A 26,852-nucleotide genomic window follows, 5' to 3' on the forward strand; every position below is an offset into this window, starting at 1 on the left:
GGTCCAGCATCGGCCCATTCAAAAAATGAGTAAAATATCAAAAGCTTTTCGCATTTTTCTTGCTTCTATAACTTCTTTTCAATATTAAAATATAGCCAGTATGTGGTAAAAATCATCGTAGATTTCATTTCTGCTGTTATTTTAGCTTAGTTTTAGGGATAAATTGAAGTATTTTCGGATTGTTTGCATGTGTCCATGTCGATATCGGGATTGAAGTTGCCTACCTTAGGATATATATATACTATATAATGCCTACATTGCCTGAACACGCAAGTCGCCATTGGGCTGCCTATGGTTTGACCAATGATATTGATTCGTTATGAGGATGTAACGGTTATTACGTAAGGTGGTTCTAAATTTACAACGTTGTGATGTTAAAATATGGTGACGTAATTACCGAAAAGATTTTATTACTAATGAAACAAAGATAACAACGTTCGATTAATTGGATCATATGAATGCATCAATAATTGCTACTGTCACTTGAAGACGCTAAATCTCTATTAAAGTTTTATTAAACACAGCACAATATTAGACCGGTAAATTACTAAATTTTACAGGTGGTATAATTTTTCTCCTAGCATCACGTGACCCGGGTTCCAGCGAATGAACGCCGAGCATCCAGCCACGTGTTTGGTCGAAAGCGAGGCTGTCTTAAAAAGAGCTGGTCTTCGTATCGCATCATGTGATTTGAAAGTGTTGTTCCCGTGGTTTATTTCGTTCTTCTTCGTTCCTCAGATTGCTCACATGACCAGTTTGTTTGATCCCATGACCAGTTCAAGTTCTCCAGCGCTTGATATGCTCGAAGGAGCTCTGGAGTCTGATAAAACAAGTGATTTGCGAGAACGGAAAGCAAGCAGTTCAACTCATGCAAGCCCTGAGCCAGAGAGCGTCACTGTGACTGTTTCGACAGTTCGAGATGACCCTTCAGTCGCTGGATCAAGTTGTCTTGGTTCACAATCGAACCACACACAAAGTTTCGCTGATCCAAACGCTATCCAGTTTCAGTATCGAACTGACAACAACCTAGACAACAACCATGTTCATACTTCCCCAACTTATGACGGTGGCCCCCATATACGTGTTGTACAAGTTCATGGCGATGAAAGCGACCCTACGGTTGATCGAGTTGATGTAGCCGGATCGGCAAACAACTTTGTTTCGTCGTCTCATGTTGCTCAACAGACCGTCATACAAAGTCCATTCCCCGAGTCTCCACCAACTCAAGTAGACAATGAATCAGCACGTTTTACGTATTATTCATCTGGAGGTAGTGAACAAGGAAATGCTGCCCAAGGAGAAAACATTGATTCTAACACAGCTTATATTGTACGAACAGTACCAGTCAGTGGTCTCAGTCAGCCTTCATCCCCTATACCTGCAGGAAATGTAATCCCAGTGACCCAGGGAGCTCAAGGTATGCACAAATGTATTTTGTAGTATGTCCAGACATCAGATATTTTCTGACAAGCCAACATGATAGGGTTGACTGGGTGTTTGTTATTAAGTCCTCAAAACAAAAAGGTTGGGGGAGGGGGTATCATAGCTTGGTTCAGCATGCACCATTACTGTAGCATTAAATGGTTCTGACATATTAAATGAAACATATGCTATTGACAGAGCTAGAGGCCTGCACAAGAGGTTACAGGCATGTTCTTATGCCTATAGCTTAGTCCTTAAAGCCTGGTTACCATTTTGTAAAAATGCTGATATAACAGATTTGAATACAGGAAATAAAGACAAATTTACATCCTACTTCATTGTATTTCTCAATGGTGAAAATGACTTGTTCATGATGATTACAAGAAAATGGAAACCAGTTTAAACAAAAGGAATAAGGATAAGACTAGCAATTTTTAAGTACTGAACAGTCTGAAAAAGCTCAGTCAATAAGCTATTGATGGTATGGCAAAAGCCACAATAGGAATTTAAATTGCTTTGTAAATCTAAAATTTTACTTCCTTAAACTAGATCAATTCTCTCAAATAGTCCCAAACTAAGTGCTTGGTATTGTAGGTTCTTACCAATGCTGAATGCAAAATTATCCATTTGGTACTACATATCACTGTTTTATCAGCATTGTACATTGCAGTATTAATACTATTTACAGTAGGAATATGTAAGCAGGAATTAGGTCTATATATCGTCAACACATGTTTGCTGTGAAGAACCACAGACAACTCTACATGTGAGTGGGCTTTTAAGAATTGTCTTGTTATTTTTACACATTCTCATGCTACTGTATACATACATTTGCAGGGCAATTTTATGTTATGATGCCACAAGATGTTCTGCAAAGTGGAAATCAACGTAACATAGCTCCAAGATCACATCCCACTAGCCAGTAAGTATAAATGGCAGGACAGCAACCAGCCAAAAATAGATAGCTTCATTACTATGGCTATAATTTGTCCTTTCTGTATGAGTAGTGCATTCTGTAAGTGGTCCTTGAGTAATTTGTATAGATGGAATGAGAATAGCATGATGAGAAAAGAACTTGCTTGTGGGATGTAACTAGTGAACATTTAGTTTTCTAGTAAACATATCAATATTTCTGTTTATGATTGTAAAAAAGATTGCAAAGGAAATTTTGATGTGTTTAGTTTTTACATGTCACACTGGCATTAAGTTATCTTGTTCATTAATTCAGGATAGAAAAAAATTGAGAATGGCATTAGATTTTAAGGCACCTCTTAACAGTAGCATCACTAGAATATTAATATTTTTTCAATACTATAACCTATAGCCTAGTCTGTAAGACCCAATTATTTAGACAGTGTACAAAAAAATGCTTGTAACAATTAAATAGCGCAAAAGATTTGATTTAGAAAAAAATTCTTATTATTTTACTATGTGGACTAGTAATATCATACATTTCTGCAGATTAAATTTTCTTGCTTGCTCGGACTGACTGTGTGAACTGTCATAGGAAAATTGAAGGCCAGAGAACACCACGTGATGAAAAGAGGAGGGCAACTCATAATGAAGTTGAAAGACGAAGACGTGACAAAATAAATAATTGGATAGATAAATTGGCCAAAATGTTACCAGACGGTGAACAGGATCACACAAAGCAGGGGCAGGTAGGATATTTAGTTATAGCCTGTTGTAATTTCCTAAATTCAAAAAGTCAACTAAGTATTCTTATTTAACCAATTTGCATTGTTCCAATCTATCCAGAGTAAAGGTGGTGTCCTTGGCAAAACTGTTGATTATATTCATGATTTGAGGGCAGCAAGTGCAAGAATGGCAGATGTAATGAAAGAAAATGAACGTTTAATAATTGATCTTGAATTATTAAGACAGCAATATGATGAAGCAACAAAAGAGAATACTATTTTACGAACTCAATTACAACAACATGGTCTTGAACCCATGTCAACAGCCACGCCCCAAGCACATTGAGGTCTACCAACACAACATTCGTATAGAGTGATCCCATTGCTCTGATTGAAATGATTACTACAGTAGAAGTAATGCAGTGTTAATGATGTCTGCACAGATTGCACTAATTGGGTGAAGAATATATCCTGATCAACATGTAAATTTGTGAAACACCTTGCAGATCTCATGGCAATGTTTCGGTTATGATTTCTTATCTTAATGTAATCCTAGGTAGCCTGGAAGTATATGTGTCCAATTTCAAATTACAATCTTTTGCAAGCTTAAATTCAATTTAAAGTTTACTACAATAATTATATACTGTATGCATGCGTCACGGCCAGCGTTATGAAATTGGATACAAAATACTTCCATGTTGTCAATTTATATCAATACCCAGTTACGTTTTGTTAATACATCCTAGTTTATATGATTGTAAGTATAAGGCCTGTAACTAACACCAGAATAATCCATTGTCAGTTTATTATTAAGCTCAATTCACCATATGACTATACGTTCCAAGAGTCAGGAATCCGTTGTATCATTCATTCCATACAAACCAGGAATCCGTTGTATCATTCATTCCATATAAAACATTTATACACTACAAATAGACCATAGGCAGTACCAACGAGGATCTCGCCAAATTTAGACAGGTGGGAACCAGTAAGCAATGAAAAGTTCATTCCATTTATCACGAGCTATTCAGTAGGGTTGCAAATGTTTTGTACGATGCATATGGTCTCCATTGTTTTATCTTGGCGAGCATTTTCCGTTATTAATAATAAACTTGTGTATACCTAATTTTATACGTACGTGTACTGTATCAGTGTATCTATTGAACTTGTATATCAATCATAATAACCGATATTCCCTGCAGTTTATACAATAATCCAATAATATCAGGCCTGCGCAAGTTACAAAGCTATACAGTAGCTTGTACTAAAAACATATACGGTAAATGAAATGCAAACTTGTAAACACAAAAAAGTCGTATAAGTCGATCTATCAAATATGTTTCCATACGTTCTGTTGTTTCTATTACGTAATGTATTTTCGGGAGACGCTGGCAGCATATGGGAGCAAAGAGAATCAGATCTATGCATTTTGCGGAATGCCACAATTCATCATCTTGAATTTTGTTCCTTCGTTGAAATAGCTATAATTGCATCGATGGAATTTTCTGAACCGATTCTCCAGAATAATTGCGGATAAATACGCCTGAGTAGCATTTCTCCGAGTAAAACGAGCATAAACCAGTAAATGCTGGTTTCCACTGGGAAAACGCCGGTAGGAGTTTTTGGTAAGTGTCTTACACCAAAACCAATTGGCTCAAAAACAAAAAAAACCTACCCCGTTTATCCAATAATACGGCTGATTTCCTGATTGGAAATAAACCCTGACGGAATATTGATAAGCAGGGGCCAATGGCTGTAGAATTTACAGCCAAAGGAGTCACCTTTTCCGTGTCTCATCCACGTGCAAACGATTGAGTAGACTTGGCGCCATATGAACATTCAGATGCCGCTAATTTATCTGGCCATGATTGTCATCAGCATCGCTATTGTGCTGATTGGATAAGAGGAGTGCAATTACATATTAAATTGCGCTGTAATGCACCCTTCACTTGGCATGGAGAGATTTTCGCATCTATATACGATGATAGTTGTCTTGTGCGATTACCGAAATTGCTCGCGCGAAATTGCTGAACAAACTTATTTTATATAGTTAACTATATCTATTCAAAGATAACTGGTAGGCATTTTTACACATTTTAAATGTCCTAGGGACTAACAATCAAACCACTATTTGTCTGTTTCTGGCACAAGTACCCCACTAGTTTTCTCTTCTTTTTGCTGTTCAGTTTGTTGCTTTTCTCCCTGAGATCTGATGTTATGTGTTTCCTTAAAATTATTAAGCTCTTCAGATTTAGCTTGTAGCTGACTTTTTAATTTCTCTATAAGACCTTTGATCTACAAAATAATGCAGAAAAGATTAGAGGCTTATCACTCTATTGTATGGACACAAAATAAAGAGCTGCCAAGAGAAATTGTGGGGCCTGGGGCATTTTTTTAAGGTGCTTTAATTTTAGGTTCTTTCTTAAATTGTGGGGCCTGGGGCAAAATGCCTCCCCTGCTCCCCTTCTCTTGGCAGCCCTGTTTATTTCTTACCTGATCTCTGTTACTGGTTAATGCTGGTAGCACATCTTTTACAGTCCTTTCAACCAAAACTCCTCCAATCATGCGAAAACATTTTCGTTCCGGAGCAATATCCTTTAAGTTCTCTATCACCATACTAGTAGAAATATTCCATGAAACCAATTAAACTACAATTAAACTACTGACTATGCAATCTATGCAATAAACTGTGTGGAATTAAAAGGCCATCTTAATGAAGTCTTATGTAATGAAATATGTGCTTACAATTTAGTTTAATTCCAGTGTGTTGATAAACTTTGCAGCTTGTTTGCATTATGGGGTGGACAGATTGACATTATTGTGCCTCTTGTCAAAGCTTGCTGTGTAAGGGTTTTTCATTTTATCTTATTATTTTCTTATATATTGAGAATTTTCTTTCCATGCATAAAACATAAGTGAAACCTAAAATAGTTTGTATCTACAGTATTACATAAAGCCTCATTTCAAGAATAGCTGGGATAAGATGTTAATTATAGATTTACAGTGGTAGACTAACTATTTATTGTATTTATTCTGATACACTTTATATACGAATTTGTTGAGTGCTAATGTAAGTAGATTGTTGAAAAAGTATCGTGTGAAAGATAGATTTAATCCTAGAAAGTGAATCAAATTCGAATACAACCTAACAAGAAGTCAAGAACCATACTTTATTACCATACCTACAAGATAATGAAACTTCATTTACCTATGTTCCGACTGATCCATTTCTAGCTCGTTCATTTTAGAGATAAGGTTTCTTTGTTCCTGTCTTAGTTGATTAAAATTAAAAATTATCTGTTCTTGTGTTAAGCTTCCCTTGCTTCCTTTATTCACAATTTTCGTGCCGTTGTTCCCACTTTTGGACGCCATCTTGTTTTCAGTTCTTTTATTAGTTTCCAGTACACTTGCATTGGCTCAGCCTGCTCTGGGACTTTCCTTCGACTTTTCACCACTACGGCACAGTCGGCACTAGTAGTGAATAGTGGTGTAATTACTGATTTACTGTAATACCATACCATAACTCTGTTCCTCCAACCACCATTTAAATTCTTGATACTGCACGTATATTTTCAGCCGTACATTTTTTCAGGTTTTTTTTAATTGTACTGTAAATTATACGTTAATAATCATAACTTATATGAACATCTGTCAACCGAATTATTTACATCAATAAATATACTATACAATTTTAAAGCTATACCTATATTAATAGCAATGTACTGCAATATCACCACCATATACTACGCTCATTCATAACTATTCTGTCAAATGTTGAAGAATCCTGTCGATATTTCTGAAAATCAAAAAGAATATTAGAAAATGTTTAAGATACAATAAGAACTAAACGATTCATAAGATAAGAATGTTTTACAAAATTTAGATAAAATCATGAAGTTTGAAGAACTTTAAAACATTTTAATCTTATTACCAATTGTAGTTTTATCATAGTAATTTTATTACTTGAACTGATATGAACTGTATTATTTTTAAAAGGGTAAGTAAAGTAATGTACTTATTCGAGGCTTCGAGCCATATTTCGTGGTTCGCTAAAAAATAATTAAAAAATTTCTTTTTGGTCCTCCTTTAACGTTGTTCGAAAATTTCAAAGTTCCAAAACATGATTCTATCACTTTAAATGTACTGCTTCTATGAAAGGAAGTACATTTACCATTTTGAAACTAATTTTGAAATATTCATTCCCTTTTCATTTTGGAAAATTCACTCCTGTATATGAATTTTTTATACATGCAGTAAAGTTTGGAAAACTATACCTCAAATGTTCTTTGTAAAAATTAGCTTGTTCCCTTAGTCTGTGTAATATATCATCATCAGGAAAAAGGATCTCAGGTGTAACTGTAGTTAGGAAATAAAGCAATAATCATTATAATTGAACTTCAACTAAGCTGGACAACTATGGCTCGATCTGGAAGCAGATCGGTTAGAATCAGGACAATTACAGAATTACAGTTTGAGGGTTTTTGAAAATGGCCAAATACAAACATTGATATTATAAATCTCTTCCCCAAACATGACATCTACTCAGTTCCCCCAACCAAGTACCTCTAATAATAACACCCTGCTTCGAATTAGCCATATACGCGTGCTCACGATCCTTTACGTCGAATCAACGAAAGGCTTCGACTCACCTGATTTTGATTCCTGTTCAGCTTGGTTTTCATATTCGTAGGAGGTTGACGCCACATTAGTTTCTTTTTTACCTTCAACATCCCCATATTCACTGCAACTGCTACTTAGACTACTACGCCGAGATGATGTGGGAGAAAAAAGACGTTCGGATATTACCTGAAATCATACGACGTTTAATATATATTATATATTACGCAGTTTTGACGGATGCGATAATCTTTTAGTAGTGATGATGCAAGCAGTAATATAAATACAATGATATGCACACAAGAACATTTGATCGAAATTCAGATTTACAAAGAACTGCTTCTAGGATATTTTCTAAGTGTAACATATTAAAGTAATAATCACATGTGAGCAATACCGTCGATAGGTTGAATTGATTCTATTATATCAGATTATTAGATAAATCGTTACACTGGATGGAGCGACTGTCGAGTACAGGGACGGGGAGGGAGGTTGAGAGACACATACCTGCCCGATTACCGAGCCAATGACATCATTATTTTTCACATCTGTTAACTGAATTCCAGGATTCTGAACATCTTCTGTTCGAGGTAAAGGACGAGGAACCGGAGCAGGAGTATCATTGCCTTTCATACTTATTTCCAATTTAGTTTCATTTTCGTCTGACTTCATAGAATGCTTATCTGTAGAAAAATCCTCTCTAGGCATAGTCAAATGACTAAAATCTGTCTTTTCTTCAATCTCTAACTCGTTACGGTCATTTTGGGGCTTTTCTGAGTCGTCTATTATTTCCCTCTCACTTCTTGCTTCAGCTGTTTCTGAAGAATTTTTCGATGTGATCATTCGAGGGTCTGATTCTTTGTTTTCATTATCTTTTTTCGTCCTTCCTGAAACAGCATTTGCTAATCCATCAGTCTCACCTTCAACACGGATATTTGATCCTGAATCTTTATCCAGTATATCAGGCGAACCTGGGCGTGCTTTTGGGCTTCGTTCATTCCTGTGTATTCTACAGTCAGAATCACGAGGATCGTGATTGCTAACATTTACATCACGACTTTGTTGCCCCGTTTGTTTGGAGCAAGGCACAATATCACACATCATGTGAACATGTGATGGTATTTTCTCCTCGTCAATAAAACAAACAGCTGGTACATTTCTCTCCAAAGCAGATGCTTCTTTAGAACCTTGCTCAGAAAGTTCTCTCTCATTCGAAGCGGAAACGCCACGTTTGTCCCTGCACGCTATATCATCTGTTGCATGATCCATCCCTTTGTCTTCCTTCCTTTCTTCAAGCTTTCTTGACACATGTTTAGGAGACAATCTGTCTCTGGTATCCGTGAGGTGTCTTGAATGATCTTGCTCTGGTAAATACGCATCATGTCGGCCAAGAGGCAAAGCAGCACCATATCGACCACGAGTTATAGCAGCATAACGATGAGTCGCAATATTTGAAAAACGTTTTCCTTCACCATCTTTAGCCTCTTTTTGAGCATTCTCCAATCGTCTTGCCAGCCTCCATTGATAAAGAATGTCATCTTCCGGAGCTAGACGTGGCCTAACGACGGTTTTCTTAGATTCCATAGCGTCGTCCAGTCTTTTTTGTTTTTCTATCATCCATGATGACGGGGGTTTCGGAATGGACTCAGAAGAAACTTCACTCAATGTATTATCACTGAAAATACAGAGATGTTAGATTTTGGAGCAAGGGAAGGAAATATTTTGTACTTTTGCAAATTCATAGTTAATCTGAAGGCATGTATTGAGTACTCACTTCTGAAACCCGTTCATGTTTACCTTTTTTCTAAAAGAAGATTGGTCCGTGCTAGAAGGTCCGTAGACGTAGAGTCCATAGCGGTCACAGTCTCTCTCACAGGGCGAGAAAACGGATGACGTTTGAATTCGTATTTCTACAAAGAATAGTTTAGAAATATATTGAAACATGCAAAAAAATTGCGCGATATCTCAAAAAAGATAATCGATCACTTAGGTTTGTACTGTTGCTGTTGAATGACACCTTGTTTGTATCATTCGGAGTTGTAATGATCAGATCAGAAAAAGAAGTTGAATACATTCTATACCTGACGTGGAGGCGATACCGAAGTTGTATTTCGTGTCATCTTGGAAGAACCTTCGTTGGAAAACTTTGAGGTATCCGAGGATTCTTTTGGAGTTGAAGTATTACTCGGTGGTGACAACCACCAAAAATCTTGACCAGAGGGCGTGCGATCCTCGCGACTGGTTGGAGCGCTGTGGCGGAATCTTTGAATGTACCTAGCGTGGGGGAATAAATAAAATTGGAAAATTTAATGGTCTACTGTATCTACCTTGACAAAAAAAGTCTATTGGCGCTGACTGTAGATGTTCCCAGCCGACTGTAGATTTTTGCTGATTGTAGATGTTTCTTTCCCAGCGTGTGCAAATGCACAGTTTTAATACCCTCTTAGGACAGTCCACATGCAGGAAAACGTTGAATAACAACGATAAATTTACAATACAAATTATAAAAAGTCTATTACACATTACAGTTTTTAAATGCCTGCCTAACTTCAAGACTAGTTAATATGGGCCTATATGGCGTGGCCAAAATTTCTCAGCACCGCTGTGAAGATTACGAGGCAAATCTGATAAATGAAAATACCTCCTTGGTGTTTGACGACATAAGCGCACCTGTCCCTTTCAGTAAATATTTGTAGTCTAAGTTTTAATGCTCCCAGAAACCTAATATAACGGTATTTCACCTTTTTCATGGAAATATTCGCTTGCTACACGATCTTTTAAACAAGATGCTAGTCAGTACATACTTGGATAACGTAGAGGGACATGACAGCTTATCGTGAGAAAGATCTTTATCTGAATTTTCTTTTTCAGCAGGTGTACTGGATGATGATGGTTGGGATAAACTCGATACATTTCTATCAGTGCTTGGCCAGGACTCGTCAAACTGAGAGCCGGATGATACTTCATGTTTGACAGTACCATCCTCTCGAGTCGGGACCTCAAGCTTGTTTGATTCACGTAAGAACTTTGCATCAGCTTTGGATGTTTTCTTTGAGTCAGCATTTTCCTTCTTTGGGCTCAAGCAAGTCTGATATAATAGCAAAGAGGCATCAAAGAGACATTGAAAAGACTATATGACACTCATCGATAAGTGAACAAATTTTTTATGAATTCAAAATGGACTCAGAATTCATGCCAATTTGTCTGTCAGTTGCCAAAACATTGGGGCAATGCACTTGAAACAGAAATGATAAATTAAATATACTTGTATAAGAAATTGTTTGTAATAATGAGAGTTAATCAGGTGCTAATAAAAAAATAATAACTGGTATTTCTGCCAAACATGCATTGTCAGTCTCATTCTGTTTAACATACATAGCCATTTTCATTTGATTAAGTTGAGGAGGAAACAATCGAATAACCCACTTTAAGCATAATTTACTGGAAAATAAATCTTAAAGTTATTGTTTCCACTTCAAATGTATCATAGCATTGTGTATATAATTGTTTTCTGGGCTTGGCTAGAACTAACAACTTCAAAGCAAAGAAAAAGCTATGTTTTGCTATGATACAGAAAAAACAGCTCTTATACTTCTTAGTCTTACCTTTCTTTGGTTGGCAGAAATGTCCCTTTCCAATGATGGGAAGTAATGGGCTTTTGGGAGTGATTCCTCTTCAAAGGGATTGCCTCTGAAGAAAATTAATTTGATCTTACGGAATATTCGAGTTACTTAAACATAATCAGAAGCCAGAGGTTGAGGCTTATCTATTGTGGGGACTGATAGCCTACTTAAGGAGGTAAATGCACCTGCATTTTCCCTAGCTTCTATTCATAATTATGAATAGTTTAAAATGTTAAATGGAGGCCTTATTTATTACACGCGTTTTCTCCCCAAATCCCAATGAGTGAGTACTTGTACAGTTGTACTCTTTATATAATTTATATTCAGACGTCAGTCCTCATCGACTACAGATACTACAACTTCCCTATTATCCAGCCAACTACTTACGACGTCTGATGAAACATTCCTTTATGCACTCAAATAATACACCTCAATTATCAGAGAGAGAAAATCCGCGGAAAACACTAATAACTTCTTCTAAAACACGCGCTACATCAACCGCCATCTTGACTTTTGAAATTACAACGTCTTGTTGTGCCATCAAGTATTGGCATGTTCACGATCGTCATACCGCTGATTCTAAACAGAACGGAATGCTGGCGCACAATTGAATTTTTAGCGCCTCTTCATTGTTTTGGTTTTGGTTTCAAACGTTCGTTGGCAGGTCATCCCGAGTTTGAATTTGTTATATTCAGAAGAGAAAGCATATCTGCGAAGGTTTGAAACTATTATTTAGTTTTAGTTCTCCAATGTTGGACGATTTTGATCGCGTAAGGAAAATAGGAGAAGGAGCGTTTGGGAAGGCCTTGCTTGTCAGGTCGAAGAAAGATGGCAAACATTATGTTATCAAGGAAATCAATATTTCAAAGGTTGTACAATACTTACTAATCTATTTATGCACAGCTTCGGGACAAGTATTTTAAGACCAAATTTTTGTTGCAGATGGCAGCAAAAGAAAGGAAAGAATCACTACAAGAGGTATTTTAAAAAATGATATTTAACAGCAAGGGTAAATCAATTATGATTTTTGGCACTTCACTCGATGCAGGAATGTTCTGGGGGTTTAAAGGGTCTTAATTTCGAGCGGTATTATACACACTTCAAATTCAAGCCAGGAACAGTTGATGGGAAAATGAGCCAACTATAGGTCCTCCGGCAGGAATCGAACCTACGCTATTGCGATGCCGGTGCAATGCTCTTGCCACTGAGCTACAGAGGTAGCTGACAAGAGCAAGCGTGGTTAATGTGTATATGACGGTTATGTCGGGAATAGGTGAGGGTAAATCAATTATGATTTTTGGTACTTCACTCGATGCAGGAATATTCTAGAGGTTTAAAGGGTCGATCTTAATTTCTAGTGGTATTATACACACTTCGAATTCAAGGCAGGAAAATGTGTCAACTATAGGTCCAAAAAATGAGTGAACTATAGGTCCTCCGGCAGGAATCGAACCTACGCTTTTGCAATTGCAGCGGCATCGCGTCCAAAAATCATAATTGATTTACCCTCACCTATTCCCAGCATTACCATCATATACACATTAACCACGCTTGCTCTTGTCAGCTACCTTTGTAGCTCAGTGGCAAGAGCACCAGCATCGCAAAAGCATAGGTTCGATCCCTGCCAGAGGACCTATAGTTGGCTCATTTTTCCATCAACTGTTCCTGGCTTGAATTTGAAGTGTGTACAATACCACTCGAAATTAAGACCCTTTAAACCTCTAGAATATTTAACAGCAAGGTCTATCTTTTGTATCGGTACTGGCCTGGCACTTGGCTGGCAGTCCTGCTAGAAAGGAATAACCGAATAATTGTATTGAGCACAAATAATACACTCATCCCTCTGTCTGAGGGGTGTATTGCGAAGTGATATTCAATACATGCAATCCACTATCCCTCTGCCGGAGAAGTACATATCAATGGTGATATTCATAATTCATCAGATAATCCACCTATGTGCTATCCAGCTAGTATAAGGTTCCTGCTAGACAGGTAATAACTATATTGAAAACATGCGAATTCATATAATACATCTACTGCTGGAGGACCTAAGTTGCATTTTTGCAATATTGGTGATCTAAAATATTTTAATATTCTTTTCTGCTGCTCTTGCATCACATCAAAGGCTTAACCTGATTAGTTTTCTATTGTATGCAGTTTTAACCTCCTGTAACCGGGATAACTCACTCTATGAAAACAGGCCCTAAGAGAGCTAGTGTTCATAGCTTAGTGCTAGGTGAGGTGCCACTTACAATAGCACTTATAATAGCAAGTTACCTTTATGCTATTGTTTTCCCATCAAATCTCAGCTACTATTATGCAGTATAATTCTCTTTACACCAAAGTAAGTTATAGTGCTTCTTCTAGAATACTCACTTGAGAGTTGCATTATTTGTTAATGATGTTTCTAGTTTGTTTTTCAAATCAAAATTCTCCCTTTATTATTCTTCATTCTTTAATCTATCATCGAAATACAATTTAAAAAATAATAGATTACATGTGTGAAGCAAGAAATTGTTAAAAGTCTATTCACGGTCTATTTTAACGTAGAACATAAGGACCAGGTTCTCCTGTTTTGTTTAATAATTGAGACACAACCTTGAAAAGTACCAGGATAGACTAGTGAAACTTCGAAAGTTCGTTTCAGTCAAACGCAGCAAATTTATCTCCAGCCAGGAATTGGATGTTAAAGTATCACTTCTTTGCTTTACAGGTGAAACTTCTATCGACTATGGAACACCCGAATATTGTCTCGTTTTTAGAATCATTTCAAGGTACATAAAAAAATATTGAGAAACAATTTACACCATTCAATATTGCTGCACGGGTCGCATGGAAAATCCTGAACTCAGTCCTGTTTTCCACTTCAAGTCTTCAACCGTATCGTACGTAGGTACCGTAGCAAACGTTCCGTATTGCTTTGTTTTAAAGTCATTGCCATTGGTGCACAGGAAGAAATAGAGAATGTAAGCTTCCCGTTGTACGTCAAACGACAATCGGCAGGCGCAAATAAAAATTTTAGGCCATTATAGGGGCTTGTTTTTAGGACCTTATTATCAATAAAGTTATATACTGTACGCTTCGCTACGATATGACTGAAGCCGCGAACTACCAAACTCGTACACTGCCAGGCATTAGGCTTAAAGGGGGTCATTAAAGAAATATTTTTGTTCTTGTCCGCACGAAATTGTTTTCGGCAGATTCGTCATTGCGGAAATCTCTTTACCGGATCAACAATTTTTTTTCATGATTCCCGACGAATTTTTTAGGTAGAAACTCGGGGCCTCGAGTAAACACGGAATTGGTGTCTAAACACTTGTAATTTATTTCATAAGAATGTTCACATGTCTTCTATACTCTTCCACACTAGAAAGGGGTAACCTCTACATCGTCATGGACTATTGCGATGGAGGTTTGTACATACTTTTGTTTTTATATAGTAAAAGTCGGTTCAGTAGTTCCACGAGAATTTCACGATCAAACGAAATTTTTCTCCAGCTTTTTCGTCAATTGTGATATCAGACTTGCGCGACCCCTCACAATTGATAAGTAGTCAATCGAGCGAAAAATTCCACCTCGTGGAAAACTACATTAAAAAGAACGACTACTTTAAACGTAGGATTGCAGATACTGCATAATTATTTATTAAAACATTGATATTTTTAGGTGATCTGTATAAGAAAATTAATAATCGACGTGGAGAATATTTTACAGAGGATCAGGTATCGGACTGCGGAAACTAAATCTTAGAGAGGTCGCTATATAGGCTAGGGAGTCGAAACGCAGCTGCTTTTCAATGATGCAAATATGAACTAACTAACTTGCAACGCCATTTTTACAATTGGACTGAACTTCCACTTGTACACATTCTAAGACGTTCTTACAGTTAAAAATATGGAGTTTTAATTTTCTTGCTTGATTTATATACATTAACTGGAATCATCATTTCATTGTACTGTTCCATGTAGGTTCTTGATTGGTTCGTACAGATCGCCTCAGCTCTCAAACATGTACATGATCGCAAGATTTTGCACAGGGATATTAAAACGCAGGTTGATTATGTTATGCACATAACGATATTCAAGTATAATTTTTGAAAAAGAAATAAAATGAATAACTTTTTATAAAGAAGACCATACACTATGTGACTAACCAAATTTATACATTCAATTTAGAATATTTTTCTTACACGAAGTGGCACCATTAAATTAGGTGATTTCGGTATTGCCCGTGTGTTAAAGAAGTAAGTCATACATGCATTATGTTTTGCTGAGCTCATTGGTATTAAAATTGAATTATTGTTTAAAATATGTTATATTAGTGCAAGTCCAATCAGAATTGTGTGCTTACCTGGTGATTTGATATGGCCGGTCGGATATAGAGACGATGCACGAGATTTCGTCTCCTGTTTTTTGTGTTTTTCATTCATCGCATCTTTTTTAGCACGATGGAACTTGCTCGGACGTGTATAGGAACTCCGTATTATTTATCCCCAGAAATTTGTGAAGGCAGACCATATAATAATAAAAGGTAATCAAACCAACACTTATATGAAGAAAACATCCACTTATTTTCTCCTATATTCTTTTCTATATTCTTCGCCCGTGCCGTATCGGTAAAAAACTCTCTCCCCTTTTAGTGCTTTTATTCGATAGAAAAATTCCTTTTCCCCTCCTGTGATTTTTTCCTTTCTGCATCGTTCATGAAGATTTAACAGATTTTATGACGTGTTTTTCTTTGTTAGTGATGTCTGGTCTTTGGGCTGTGTTCTGTATGAAATGCTCACTTTAAAACATGCGGTATTTGTTTTTGATAATTTCATGTTAAATTTATTTACATGCACATGTAAGATAATCGATATCATCATACCTAAATACATATTTTTCTAGTTCGAAGGTGGCAATATGAAAAATCTTGTTTTAAAGATAGTCAAGTAAGCTTTATAGTCGGCAATTTTCTCTTCCTAGCGTATGTTATTGAGTGAAGTGCAGTAATGTACTCCGTTGAATTCACTCAATGGCATTCACCAGGAATGAAAATCGTCATCAAAAAACGACCTGCATGGTAGCAACATTTCCATTGAAAGTGGCTTAGTTCATCATACTTAACAATCCCTGAACATTGATGTGTTGGAATGCTTCTACATCAATGCATAAATGGCAGCTACATCGACTATTGTAAACAGGATTGCTACTTTTTTAACACTCCTAATATCATTTCTAGAGGTTCATATCCTCCTGTCCCTCCGAGATACAGCGCCGATGTTAGAGTTCTAGTTTCTCGATTATTAAAACGGCGCCCGGAGTAAGTTATTTACATATTCATACTGAATCTCGATATGGTATAATATACTGCATGCATGCTGGATAAAAGGCATAGTTCACCGGATAACAGATATTTCTAACCGGTGACATTCAGAAGAATTAGTTTGGTTCTTGGTTGATGTTTCTAGTTGTAAAAAGCCATGCTCACTGGTGGGTTTTTTTTCTTTAAGAGAAAGACCTTCGATCAAAACAGTTTTGAGACAGCCAATTATTCTTAATAGATATAGGAAATTTTCAATTGATGAGGTAAGGGGTTCAGTTTTATTCTTTGAATAAATATACCATGCATGGACTGTATACTTTAATGGATACTCATCAGATCTCTGAAACACTGATTAATGAAACCCACCCATTTACATGAAGGTGTAGTTAAGGCATCCATGCACCGCCCACAACAGGGGAAAATGCGTCATCGCGTCATGGCGTTCTTACTGTAAAGTTAGTTAAATTCTCAGGTTGTAGCTGATGAAGTTAGCCATGCTGTACTGCAACGTCAGGCGTTTGGTGTGCCTGCGCAAAAGCCTGTCCCAGGAAGAGTTGGTAAAGCAGCGGCAGGTATATATAATATCTTTATAATAGGATGAATAGATTACCGAATGTTCAGCCTCGATGTCGGACCCACATCCTTTTTGCGAAAGAGGGCTAAAATGAATTTTTTTTTGCCGTGCCGTGCTGATAATTGAATGTTGTGTAAACGGGGCTTAATTCTTCAACTATCGTAGAAAAATTTGGAGCACCGAAGAAGATCAGTAAACCAGCCGCCAAATATGGAGTTTCAGTTGCCAAAAAGATTATTAAGTAAGATGCTTAAGTGAACTGTGTATTCTTGGTTAAGCTTCTACTGACTACCTTTGCCAAGAATGTCGATAAACAACTTGTCAAATTCTCAGATAGTTTATCAAATTCTCAGATAACCTGTCAATAAATTGCTATACAAATCGCTACACTATAATTACGCTTTTCCGTCCTTGTTTCACAGAAAACCTCCTAATGACCCGTATAATGCACGAAAACCATACAAAGCTGCAGGTGAACGTGAAGCTGTAAGTATTTTGTTATTTTGTAGTAATTAAATACACTATTTTTAGCGTCAATGCTGGCTGAATCATAGATTAAACTGATATCTGCATGCCCTTATATCACTGCTTTGGTTGGTTCAGTGAACTGGGTTGGCTAGATCACTGCTCGGTATATATATAGTTCAGTGAGACATGTAGAATGCAAAAGAATATGTTGATATACGATATCTCTTTTTCGTAGGAAAGAGCCAGGGAAATCGATGCGCGGGAAAAGAGAAGGCAACAGTTACAAAAAGAACAGGTCAGCTCTAGATTATACGCCGCGGCATGTGGCAATTTTACAAATGGTCTGATTTATACTAGAGACGGATCATCCGTCTGAACGAACATGGGTAGGCGAAAGGTGGGTGAGTGGGTACGAACTACAAAAAAAAAATCATAAAACGGCCCTTGTGAACTCTTTTTACCACATAAATAAAATCATAAAACGGCCCTTGTGAACTCTTTTTACCACATAAATAATTTCCCAATTCCCATGCACTTTCTAAACGCATACTCGTCTACATAGTTGTTCGTCGTGTGTTTATACTAGCTAAGACGAATGATCTGTTTTGTGGTATAGGAGGAAGCATATAACAAGATGATGGACAATATCCAAAAACAAAGATGGCAGAAACAACAGGTTAGATCACTGGGTTAGACATAGAAGGTTAGACCACTAGGGTAGACATAGACGCGGCCTCAGAGATGAATTCAAGAGTGATTGTGTGGAGTGGGAGATGGTTGCAGGCTAGTTGCTGGTCATGTGGCTGTACGACCAGCAATCATGGTCTATATAAGACTGTATAATCGCAAATACGTTAAAATGTTTGTAATTGGACAGTTCTTTACACAATTTCCTCAAAACTGAAACCGTTATATATAAACTTGCACCTCCCCCTGCACCCCTCTAGCCTAGACTGGGATGCGCACCAAGTAATTCTATACCTCATGATCTAGTGTTGTATTTTTCTGATGCCATAACTTGAGCCTAGGTTATACGTCGCATTTTGGAAAAATCGAAAGACAATTACTAGACAGTAGCTTTTGGCGAAAATCATTTTTAGATGGAAAAGATTAATAGGGCGAAAGAACAAAACTGGCGAAACTCTGGAAATATTTTAAGTCCTGAGGTATGAAAATTAAATAAGATATTTGTGATGATAACATAAGAAAACTTCTACTGCTACTCCAATAGCATGCAGTACCTATAAAGATCAGGTACTGATGTATATATTTTATAGAAAGAGGTAAAGAAGTCTAGTGATGATGATAAACATGGCATTGCAGTAAGTGCAATACCGCTCTACCGTATACGATATGCATTTATCAAAACCGGGCTGCTTATATGCGATTCTAAATAAGACTCCCAAGATTTTAATGAATACCCTAAATATTTGAAATCCCCCATATTTGTGCTGATATCCAAATTTTTACCTTTTCTAGCCTAGGCTAGGCTAGGGAGGGGTGCGCACACCCCTGCATCTTTTCTTTCCACTGCAACTGCATGTTAATCTAACTGCGCTGTCTCCTATCTTAAAGGATAATAGGTGTGCAGTTTCTACTATATTTGTTAATAATGAAGCATTGATATACAGTACATTTTACGATATGCAGTACAGTTCTCATCTTAATGAGAATGGTAACTTTCCGAACATTACAAAAAGCGACTGGAGGGAGGCATATGTGCTTTCGTATGTTTTCAGAAGCAAGCTGCGCCAATGAGAAAATACCAGAACGCAGGAAAAGAAAACAGGCCACATTCTGCGTACGATGCAGGACATCGTCCAGCACCTGCCCCCGCTTGGCAGGCCGTGAAACAAGGACAAGAAAATCGGCAAGTTTCATCTTAAGTATACATTAGCTTGTAGGCACACCACGTAAGTATTTAATACTGCAAAGCTTTCGGTCCGTTAACCCGGGCCTTCATCAGTACATTACACAGATGAAGGCCAGGGTTAACGAACCGAAAGCTTTGCAGTATTAAATACTTACGTGATGCACCTACAAGCTAATTTACTTGCTGATGTCACCATGCAAACTTACAAGAATATTATTAAGTTTCATCTTATCAAGTTTTGAGAAGGGACAAGAGGGACGCCCCCACAAAACACCATGGAATGTGAAAAGGCTATATATGCAATATCCAATGAATATAACCAAAATAAATATTGTAATAACCAATACAATTTTGGATTTACGATTTAAATTCTATACTACCTTTGAGGAAGCATGGAACAATCACGTCTATCAGATTATCTCAAGCGCAATAGGTCAATCGAAGGTATAGTGGTAAGCGTACAGGATGTGATATGAACTAATGTTATTCCAGAGTTCGTGCTGCTGAGGCTGGTGACAGAGCGAGAGTTCTCGAGGAATTTTGGCAGCGAAAGCGTGAAGCACTTGCGAATAAGAATAGAGGTGGAAAACCAGTTGGAGGCCCTTCAGTTGTAAGCCAATAATTTATTGCAGGACCTTACACGATACACGTATGTCGTCAGCTTAGAATGGGCCTAAAAGCTTATTTTAGCAAAACTAGGGACTTTGTTGACGCTAAATATTTACTGTAAGTACACGAGTCAGCAACAATGTGGTGTATTGTATTGCAATGATTGGTTAGCTTTGTTCTGTTCAATCGTTTTCAGAAGGCAAATAATCTGGCTCCAGTCCCAGCACCAGCTCCGCAAATAGCAGGTACAGTCCATTACTCTTCTGGAATTATGAATGAAGATTCATGAAAATTGTACTAGTAACTCCAACGAGTGACACTTTGTCCTTCATTTGTAGCTTTTCACGTTGGCGAAGTGAAATCTAGGAATCCAGGAGAGCAGGTTTGTTTTACAACCCTAACAAACCTCCCCCCCCTTGTAGCGCTTGTTCTTTATTGAAATTTTATAACAAGATACACGGCCATTTTCCACGTGATCTAGCGAACTTCCAACCCAATTGATTCTCGTTACAATCCTAACAGCGCAATCAATTCATTCGTAAGCACACGTGGTTTTTTGTGCAATTCAGAACTATCTCGCGAGGTTGGAAGCAATAAGAAAACAAAATTACAAAGAACGAATAGCGATACAGCAACGAATGGCTAAAGTTCGTGGCCCTGTTGCCAAGGTAAGTGTATTTCAACAAAATTTACTTAGTTATTGGTAGTGAAAAATAATATGTTATGAATGTTAAAAATTGATACCGAGTTTTCCTAGTTAATGGGTCAGAGGAGGTTTTCAAAATTGAATTGAAAGCTTCCTTGTTAACCGGTCAAACTCAAAATTTCAATTGTTATTTCGTGTTTGTTATGTTTCAGCCCTCGTCAGGAGGTGAAAATGGCGATCCAAGAGTTGATCCTGAGGCCAGAAGGAAGAAGATTGCCGCTTTGAAGGTATGAGTGCATTGCCAGAAATCGTGGTATATACACTTGAATAATAATTGGGAGTTTCTGCTGAATATTTGCTGAATTGCATCTGCATGAATTGTCTTTATATTAATGTATTCCATGCATCGACAAGTACAGCAGTTTATCTGCATTTAAACAACAGGCTCAAGCAGATGAAAGAGCAGCCATGTTGAAAAAGCAGCTGGAGGTGCGAAGGGAAGCTGTATTTGACAGAGTACAACGTGAGGCTAAGGCAGAAGCCAAGCAAAACGAGGTTTGATATTGTTTCATCCAACCTTTTGCCCCACTATTTTCACACAAAAATACCACAAAGCGGGACCTACACGAACCAAATCGATCCAAGTGTCGATCTCGATAACTGAAGAGCACGCATACAGTTAATGTCTTTTCTGTTTATTTCTAAAAATGTTTGTACAATTTTATTTAATTCTGTTCAGGAAAAAGAAGTAAAACATGTCTACCAAAGGTGAGGATCGTAAAAAGATTTGGTATACCATTTTCAGCACTATACAATCGAACCAGGAATGGATGAATGCATGCAATGACTTACTTTTATCAAAATTGTTGTTGATGGTCTTTTGTTCTTGATTGAAATATGCTATATTCAATATTTTTTATGAAACTTGGTTAAAAACGACAAAAATAACATGCAATTATTCTCCTTCGCCCACAGGCCAATATCTGCCGTTGAGAAGAAGCCTGAAGGTACGTAATTTATTTTTCTACTCTGTCAACACATTTTTGCCAAGACTTTCGGCTCAACAATTTTTCAATGGCTTTTGACCATCGTGAGTCAACTATTCCAAGCATATTATATGTAATGGCGAACCTCGTGTCATGCTATTCTGGATATTTTTGACAGAACGACCAGCAGTACCCGCAGTTGGTCTGGAAACAGCTTTGAAACAAGTTGGAGCCACGCGATTATTCAGATCACACTCTGAGGTGAGCATGCAGCCTGGATTTCTGTTATAGAGCATTTATAACGATCATACATCAGTTATCCAATACGAAAATAATGAAATATAGAAACCTATGGACCAATCAGATATGTTCATCTAAGACAGATGCTCAGTCAACTATTTTTTCAGACACTGTGAAAAAATATGCAACAAATAGTCTTGATGTCGTACTTTATAGGGTGATTTATCGAACGCCATTAAGGAAAGTTGCGATGAAAACTCTGAAGAAGATGAAATACAACGCAAGCAATGGGCAGCGAAACCTTTCAGACCTTTGATGTTTCCACTTGAAGCCACAGCGTCAGCAATGGAAGGTAAGACCTTAAACCTGGATGGATAATGAGATTTTCCTCTTGGTTTTTTTGGTGTAAACATGGAAATATGTAATACAAAACCATGTATTTTAGCCACGTCCGCAGATGACATTGTCATTAAACCGGCTCCAAAACTAGCTGCAAACAACGCCAGGTCGAAGTGGGACCATGGCGGAAAGACACAGCTCGTGTCAGCGTTACAAAAAGTTGATATTCAGCCAGGAACTCTTGGAATGCCTGCTGGTGAAAGTAAAGTTGATGAAAGTGCTGTGAACAAAGATGTTGTTGCTAAGGAGAAACGAGAACCGGTAAATAATTTGTTTCTGCATGCAGTCTTGCATGCTGACGTTTGTTCAAAAATCTGGTGGATGTTGGTAAAATTATTATCTGTAAGTTTCAATTAGGAGTTTTTGGAGCCAATGCAGAGGAGAGAGACGAGTGAACATTTGTTATTCTAAACGTCCAAAGAAATTTAGCAACTTGTCGAATATACTTGCAACAGCTAGCTGCGACCAAATGGAACGTTACTGTAATCCCATTATTTGCTTTGGCTATTTCTAGGTGGCTTGGGTAGCTGGAGGATCGAATAAACAAAACATGGGTGTCACTGTTTCTGTTTCCAAGGAGCCGCCAACTTCCTCAGGCACTTCCACAAACCTTGGTGTGACTGTGGTGAAATCATCTGTTGATCTAACCAAGAAAAGGTGAGGCCTGATATGACTAGCAATGGATTGGCTTATGAATCCCAACTGCCGTGATTGTCAGAGTGCCTTCATATAGCCTCTGCCCTTTTGCTCCAATGTGCATACGGTGTACCTCACAAACCAGATCCTGTATTATGAATTTCTTCCCTATGTGTTGGAAATTTATTTACTTGAAATTTTTCTCATCAAGTGTGGTTGATGTACCGCCAAGCAACGTCGGTCGACCTCTTCCACCCCCACCAGTAACGAAACCTGGATCAACACGGCCATTACCCACTCTCGCTGAAGCCAAAGAGAAACAGGAGAAAAGTGTTAAGGTTGAAAACATTGATAAACAAAAACAAACGTCGCCTGACCAGAACAAACCATCTGCTCCTGTTAAGGCTTGGGAAGAAACCCCACAATCAGGTATGCATCTCGTTTTTTTTTCATCTTCAAGGTTTGTCTATCTAGCAACCGCTCTTTTTGTCGCGCCTGTATTTCGCTGTAGTTGACATGCCCCGAGTTCTTTACGTGTTGATTGCAATTCCAAATTGTTAACATAAACTTACGCAGGATTCACGGCTGTTAGTCTTGAATACAACCAGGTTGCAATTTTTTCAATCTTTCGTGTTAGGCACCTCAAGTAAGAGGGAATTTCCTGAGGCAAGGAAATCCTATCAAGAATTTCTAAATTCACGACGAAGCAACTCGAAATCTCCTGACGAAAAAGAACAAGAACCACTGTTTGAAAAGATCGACGTTAAAAAAGAAGCAGCAACGAAGAAAGATGATTTGAAAATTCAAGATATTTCCAGTGATGAGGAGAAGTAAGTATGACGCAACAAACGTCACGTGGTGTTTCTTGATTGACAGTTGGATAGTCACTATCATTGATAATTGGTCTCAACTTGGAAAGGGTTAGACTGTGGATGGTCCATCTTTTGTTTAATCGCGAGAGAGTAAAAAAATGTCATTATGCATAAAGTCGAGCCAAGTGTTTTACTATCGGGGAATTGTATTTTCATTTTATGGAAGATTTTGAACGCCAACTTTATTGGTTTGCTTATGGACACCATAAAATAAATTCTTAGATCTTTTTTTACAATTCTGGTAATATTTTAGATCCTTTTATCAGACAGCTGAATTAACAGATGTTTCACCAATAGCTCTAAATACTGGCAGATACGACACAGATGTTAAGGTACATCAAAGCGTTTATTGGTTGTGTATTGTACAACGGTATTGAGAAGCTTTCACCGTGTTGTCTTGCACGCCTTGAAATGCCGCGTTATAGCTAACTTTAAGAGTATACTTCGTCATCTGAATTATTTTCTTGTTTTCATCCAGCGCTTACGGACGTGTTCTCTGCCCGATCTTCGTTTGTTATTCGAGACAGTCGAGGAAGACAAGGGTTTCAATGAAGAAGGCGATGAATGTTTGGTCGATTGTGAAAATGTGAAACCATCAACCGATGAAGACAAGGAAGAGGTGAATTGCGAGGACGATGATGATCCTGAACAAGAAGTTGATATAGACATTGCATGTGATGAAAGGCAAGTGTGAAGATATTTATCAATTATCATTCAGGTGGAAGCCAAGAATGACATCTGCTTTGATAAGGTATATCAGGTCACAATATAGACCTCGTTTGATGAGACCTCGTTTTAATGGAAAACTGTTGTTTTTTAGTGACGAGGAAAGTGAAGATTATATAAGCATGTTAGCTTCCATGGAAGACGTATTAGTTAGTGATGGTAAGTTTGTATTCTTGTTTCGTGGTGTTAGAGATCGCTGAATCATTCTTTGCTGGAAAAAACTTAGATCGGAACGATAGCTTTTTGTTTAAGAGATCCGGAAAATACTACCAATCTAACTGCACGGAGCCTCCTCCTTAAGAAGCTAGGTAATGTAGATACATCGTGAATTCCCTTTAAACGTAATTATAATTTTTTTTCTTTCAGCTCGTTCACCGTCACCAATCAAAACCGTCCGGAATCTTGAAGCTACCTGTAACAGTGATAGTGATGGTTAATATTGGCTATCAATGTTTTGGTGAGAATTGGGAATATATGTATCACGTAATTAACGATTATTTTGTTTTGTTTTTTCAGATGACTCTGACACAAATGACGATATCGACAGCCAGTCATCAACTCCGTTACCTTTAAATGAGGGCTGGGATTCAGGTATGTACTTTATACCGTCGTATGAACAGTCTTTCCTAAAAACATCAATTACATGGTTTTCTATCCTGTTAATTCATTACTTTTGCATGGATCTTTTAAAAACGACCTATTTTGCGTGTGTCGAGTTAAAGATCGATCATACCACAACTATCCCATTAGGTCACCGACTTGTTAGGCTTCCCATGATCAAACCATAACTATCCTAATATGAATACCCTAAAGGTTTCGCTATAATATATATTGTGTTCTTGCGTGAAAGTTCATCAGTTCTGCTCTTAATTCATAAATTTAGCATTTGTTCATTTTTAAAATGCTTTGATTTAAAGGTGACAGCGAAGACGAAGAATCGCACGATAAAAGCAAACAAAAGGAAGACGAAGAAAGCGTGTTTGCACGTTTAGAAGAGTCAAGAAAAGTTTTAGAGGATGAACTTGGTTTTAGTCGCTTTATGAAAGTTTATAAATATATCCAGGTAGCGTGGGCTATTGATTCGGAGGTACCACGCATCCACACTCTACCAGGATCAGATATTTAGTATTATTACAAAATAACTAGTTTCCCATCCCTCGATAACAGGAACTTTGTTCTTCATATTGGATACTAGTAATTATGTATGCGAAGCATGCAGACTTTTTGTATATCTATCATTCAATCGCGCGTTTGTTACGGAAGAGGATGTTTCCAGCTCTCTGGCTATCTACATGGTACACAACAAAACATGAAGACTAAGTCTGAGAAAAGATTTGTATTTTCAGAATGCCTCCTCGTTATAGTTTTGCAAGTGTTCACTCACTTTTTTAATATTTCATTTTTTTGTTTGTTCAGAGTATTCAAGAGAATGAAGATGATGTAGATGTTGATGTTGGTCCAGCACCGGAGATCTCTGATCTGCTAGGTGCAGAATACGAACATCTCTATCCAAAAATACTTTATCTGGTCATGGCAGATTCTGCTTACTGTGAAGGTCTTTTTTCTGAATTTTTTTATATGTAAACTTGGTGATAGAAGACTTTTGTTTATAGAAATTAGACGAGCTGTAAATTTTGAACATTTTCTCAGATTTATCTAGTTAAGATGATATTAAACATTATTATTTTCAGACAATGATTGAGGTGAGAACTACGACGATGCTCCTTCTAGATTTCAGCAATGAATATGTTGTCATCCAGCCTGGTCGTTAGAAAAGCATCTTTCAGAACAACGCCAAATTTAGATGACGTCAAATTATTACCATAATATATAATTAATTTATTTATGAGCTAATTTGTTTGTAACGATGTTTACTGTTTAATTCACGATGTTTCAATAGCGAGTGTAAACTGTATGAACCTCGTCTGAAATTTATGAAAATTATACCAGCTAATTGATTTCAATCTTTGAAGATAAATTGAAAAAATAGGTCGCAACAAACAGAATTTTGTTAAAAATCACGTTGCAGCTACGCCGAAGTGTACATGCTGATTATTTCCTAAATTAATCCTTGGGAACTTTATTCGTGATGTATTGAGAAGAGTTGTTCAGTTGGTCATGAAGTTAAAAGTGTGATAATATATTAATCATTAATTAAACGATTAAACTTTTTTATGTTGTTCATGAGTGAATCACCTGCATATTAAGAAAAGCAAC

At 37.3% G+C, this 26,852-nt stretch overlaps 4 protein-coding genes across 5 annotated transcripts; 2 read left to right on the plus strand and 2 right to left on the minus strand.

The window, feature by feature from the left end:
• The first annotated feature begins 678 nt into the window (after positions 1-678).
• LOC114529559 (upstream stimulatory factor-like) lies at positions 679-4,399 on the plus strand. Its single transcript, XM_028551375.1, has 4 exons — positions 679-1,417; positions 2,260-2,344; positions 2,930-3,083; positions 3,181-4,399. The coding sequence occupies exons 1-4, from the start codon at positions 748-750 to the stop codon at positions 3,403-3,405; spliced, it is 1,134 nt and encodes a 377-aa protein (XP_028407176.1). The 5' UTR covers positions 679-747; the 3' UTR covers positions 3,406-4,399.
• Positions 4,400-5,106: 707 nt separating this feature from the next.
• On the minus strand, positions 5,107-6,442 carry LOC114528960 (prefoldin subunit 2-like). The gene is made up of 3 exons (XM_028550673.1): positions 6,268-6,442; positions 5,553-5,676; positions 5,107-5,354 (listed from the first exon to the last, which is right to left on the minus strand). The coding sequence occupies exons 1-3, from the start codon at positions 6,429-6,431 to the stop codon at positions 5,187-5,189; spliced, it is 456 nt and encodes a 151-aa protein (XP_028406474.1). The 5' UTR covers positions 6,432-6,442; the 3' UTR covers positions 5,107-5,186.
• A 337-nt stretch (positions 6,443-6,779) lies between these two features.
• On the minus strand, positions 6,780-11,787 carry LOC114527072. The gene is made up of 9 exons (XM_028548664.1): positions 11,687-11,787; positions 11,282-11,366; positions 10,481-10,764; positions 9,758-9,950; positions 9,474-9,586; positions 8,184-9,351; positions 7,709-7,865; positions 7,334-7,415; positions 6,780-6,855 (listed from the first exon to the last, which is right to left on the minus strand). The coding sequence occupies exons 1-9, from the start codon at positions 11,701-11,703 to the stop codon at positions 6,819-6,821; spliced, it is 2,136 nt and encodes a 711-aa protein (XP_028404465.1). The 5' UTR covers positions 11,704-11,787; the 3' UTR covers positions 6,780-6,818.
• Positions 11,788-11,925: 138 nt separating this feature from the next.
• Positions 11,926-26,766, plus strand: LOC114526838 (serine/threonine-protein kinase Nek1-like). 2 transcript variants are annotated; one of them, XM_028548368.1, is made up of 42 exons: positions 11,926-12,168; positions 12,242-12,277; positions 14,013-14,073; positions 14,670-14,711; positions 14,966-15,021; positions 15,268-15,351; positions 15,475-15,542; positions 15,743-15,829; positions 16,044-16,098; positions 16,189-16,232; positions 16,523-16,603; positions 16,794-16,869; positions 17,079-17,178; positions 17,346-17,421; positions 17,603-17,666; positions 17,884-17,943; positions 18,265-18,324; positions 18,749-18,814; positions 18,926-18,970; positions 19,388-19,518; positions 20,014-20,131; positions 20,327-20,375; positions 20,469-20,512; positions 20,700-20,798; positions 20,989-21,063; positions 21,221-21,331; positions 21,516-21,544; positions 21,752-21,783; positions 21,941-22,023; positions 22,219-22,354; positions 22,448-22,662; positions 22,916-23,058; positions 23,249-23,466; positions 23,675-23,867; positions 24,163-24,241; positions 24,388-24,593; positions 24,730-24,794; positions 25,002-25,067; positions 25,152-25,226; positions 25,553-25,698; positions 26,052-26,190; positions 26,327-26,766. In XM_028548368.1, the coding sequence occupies exons 1-42, from the start codon at positions 12,049-12,051 to the stop codon at positions 26,335-26,337; spliced, it is 3,744 nt and encodes a 1,247-aa protein (XP_028404169.1). In that variant the 5' UTR covers positions 11,926-12,048; the 3' UTR covers positions 26,338-26,766. The 2 variants fall into 2 exon arrangements, with proteins under 2 accessions (XP_028404169.1, XP_028404175.1); XM_028548374.1 differs by lacking the exon at positions 18,926-18,970.
• The last annotated feature ends 86 nt before the right edge of the window (positions 26,767-26,852 follow it).

The sequence above is a fragment of the Dendronephthya gigantea genome, unplaced genomic scaffold (assembly GCF_004324835.1).
Source record: "Dendronephthya gigantea isolate DGI-Jeju-01 unplaced genomic scaffold, DenGig_1.0 000001F, whole genome shotgun sequence".
Taxonomy (NCBI): Eukaryota; Metazoa; Cnidaria; class Anthozoa; order Malacalcyonacea; family Nephtheidae; genus Dendronephthya; species Dendronephthya gigantea.

What these genes read in the sequence shown, in the direction of transcription:
- LOC114529559 (XM_028551375.1), top strand. Translation starts at nt 748, where the DNA reads ATGACCAGTTTGTTTGATCCCATGACCAGTTCAAGTTCTCCAGCGCTT. An exon ending in AGTGACCCAGGGAGCTCAAG is followed by an intron (nt 1,418 to 2,259) that starts GTATGCACAAAT and finishes ATACATTTGCAG; the next exon opens with GGCAATTTTATGTTATGATG. An exon ending in AGATCACATCCCACTAGCCA is followed by an intron (nt 2,345 to 2,929) that starts GTAAGTATAAAT and finishes GAACTGTCATAG; the next exon opens with GAAAATTGAAGGCCAGAGAA.
- LOC114527072 (XM_028548664.1), bottom strand. An exon ending in TTTCTGCCAACCAAAGAAAG is followed by an intron (nt 10,765 to 11,281) that starts GTAAGACTAAGA and finishes CTATTATATCAG; the next exon opens with ACTTGCTTGAGCCCAAAGAA. An exon ending in TGTCCCTCTACGTTATCCAA is followed by an intron (nt 9,951 to 10,480) that starts GTATGTACTGAC and finishes CCCCCACGCTAG; the next exon opens with GTACATTCAAAGATTCCGCC.
- LOC114528960 (XM_028550673.1), bottom strand. Translation starts at nt 6,431, where the DNA reads ATGGCGTCCAAAAGTGGGAACAACGGCACGAAAATTGTGAATAAAGGA. An exon ending in ATGGATCAGTCGGAACATAG is followed by an intron (nt 5,677 to 6,267) that starts GTAAATGAAGTT and finishes TATTTCTACTAG; the next exon opens with TATGGTGATAGAGAACTTAA. An exon ending in TAACCAGTAACAGAGATCAG is followed by an intron (nt 5,355 to 5,552) that starts GTAAGAAATAAA and finishes ATTATTTTGTAG; the next exon opens with ATCAAAGGTCTTATAGAGAA.
- LOC114526838 (XM_028548368.1), top strand. Translation starts at nt 12,049, where the DNA reads ATGTTGGACGATTTTGATCGCGTAAGGAAAATAGGAGAAGGAGCGTTT. An exon ending in CTGCAGGTGAACGTGAAGCT is followed by an intron (nt 17,667 to 17,883) that starts GTAAGTATTTTG and finishes TCTTTTTCGTAG; the next exon opens with GAAAGAGCCAGGGAAATCGA. An exon ending in ATGATAAACATGGCATTGCA is followed by an intron (nt 18,971 to 19,387) that starts GTAAGTGCAATA and finishes GTATGTTTTCAG; the next exon opens with AAGCAAGCTGCGCCAATGAG.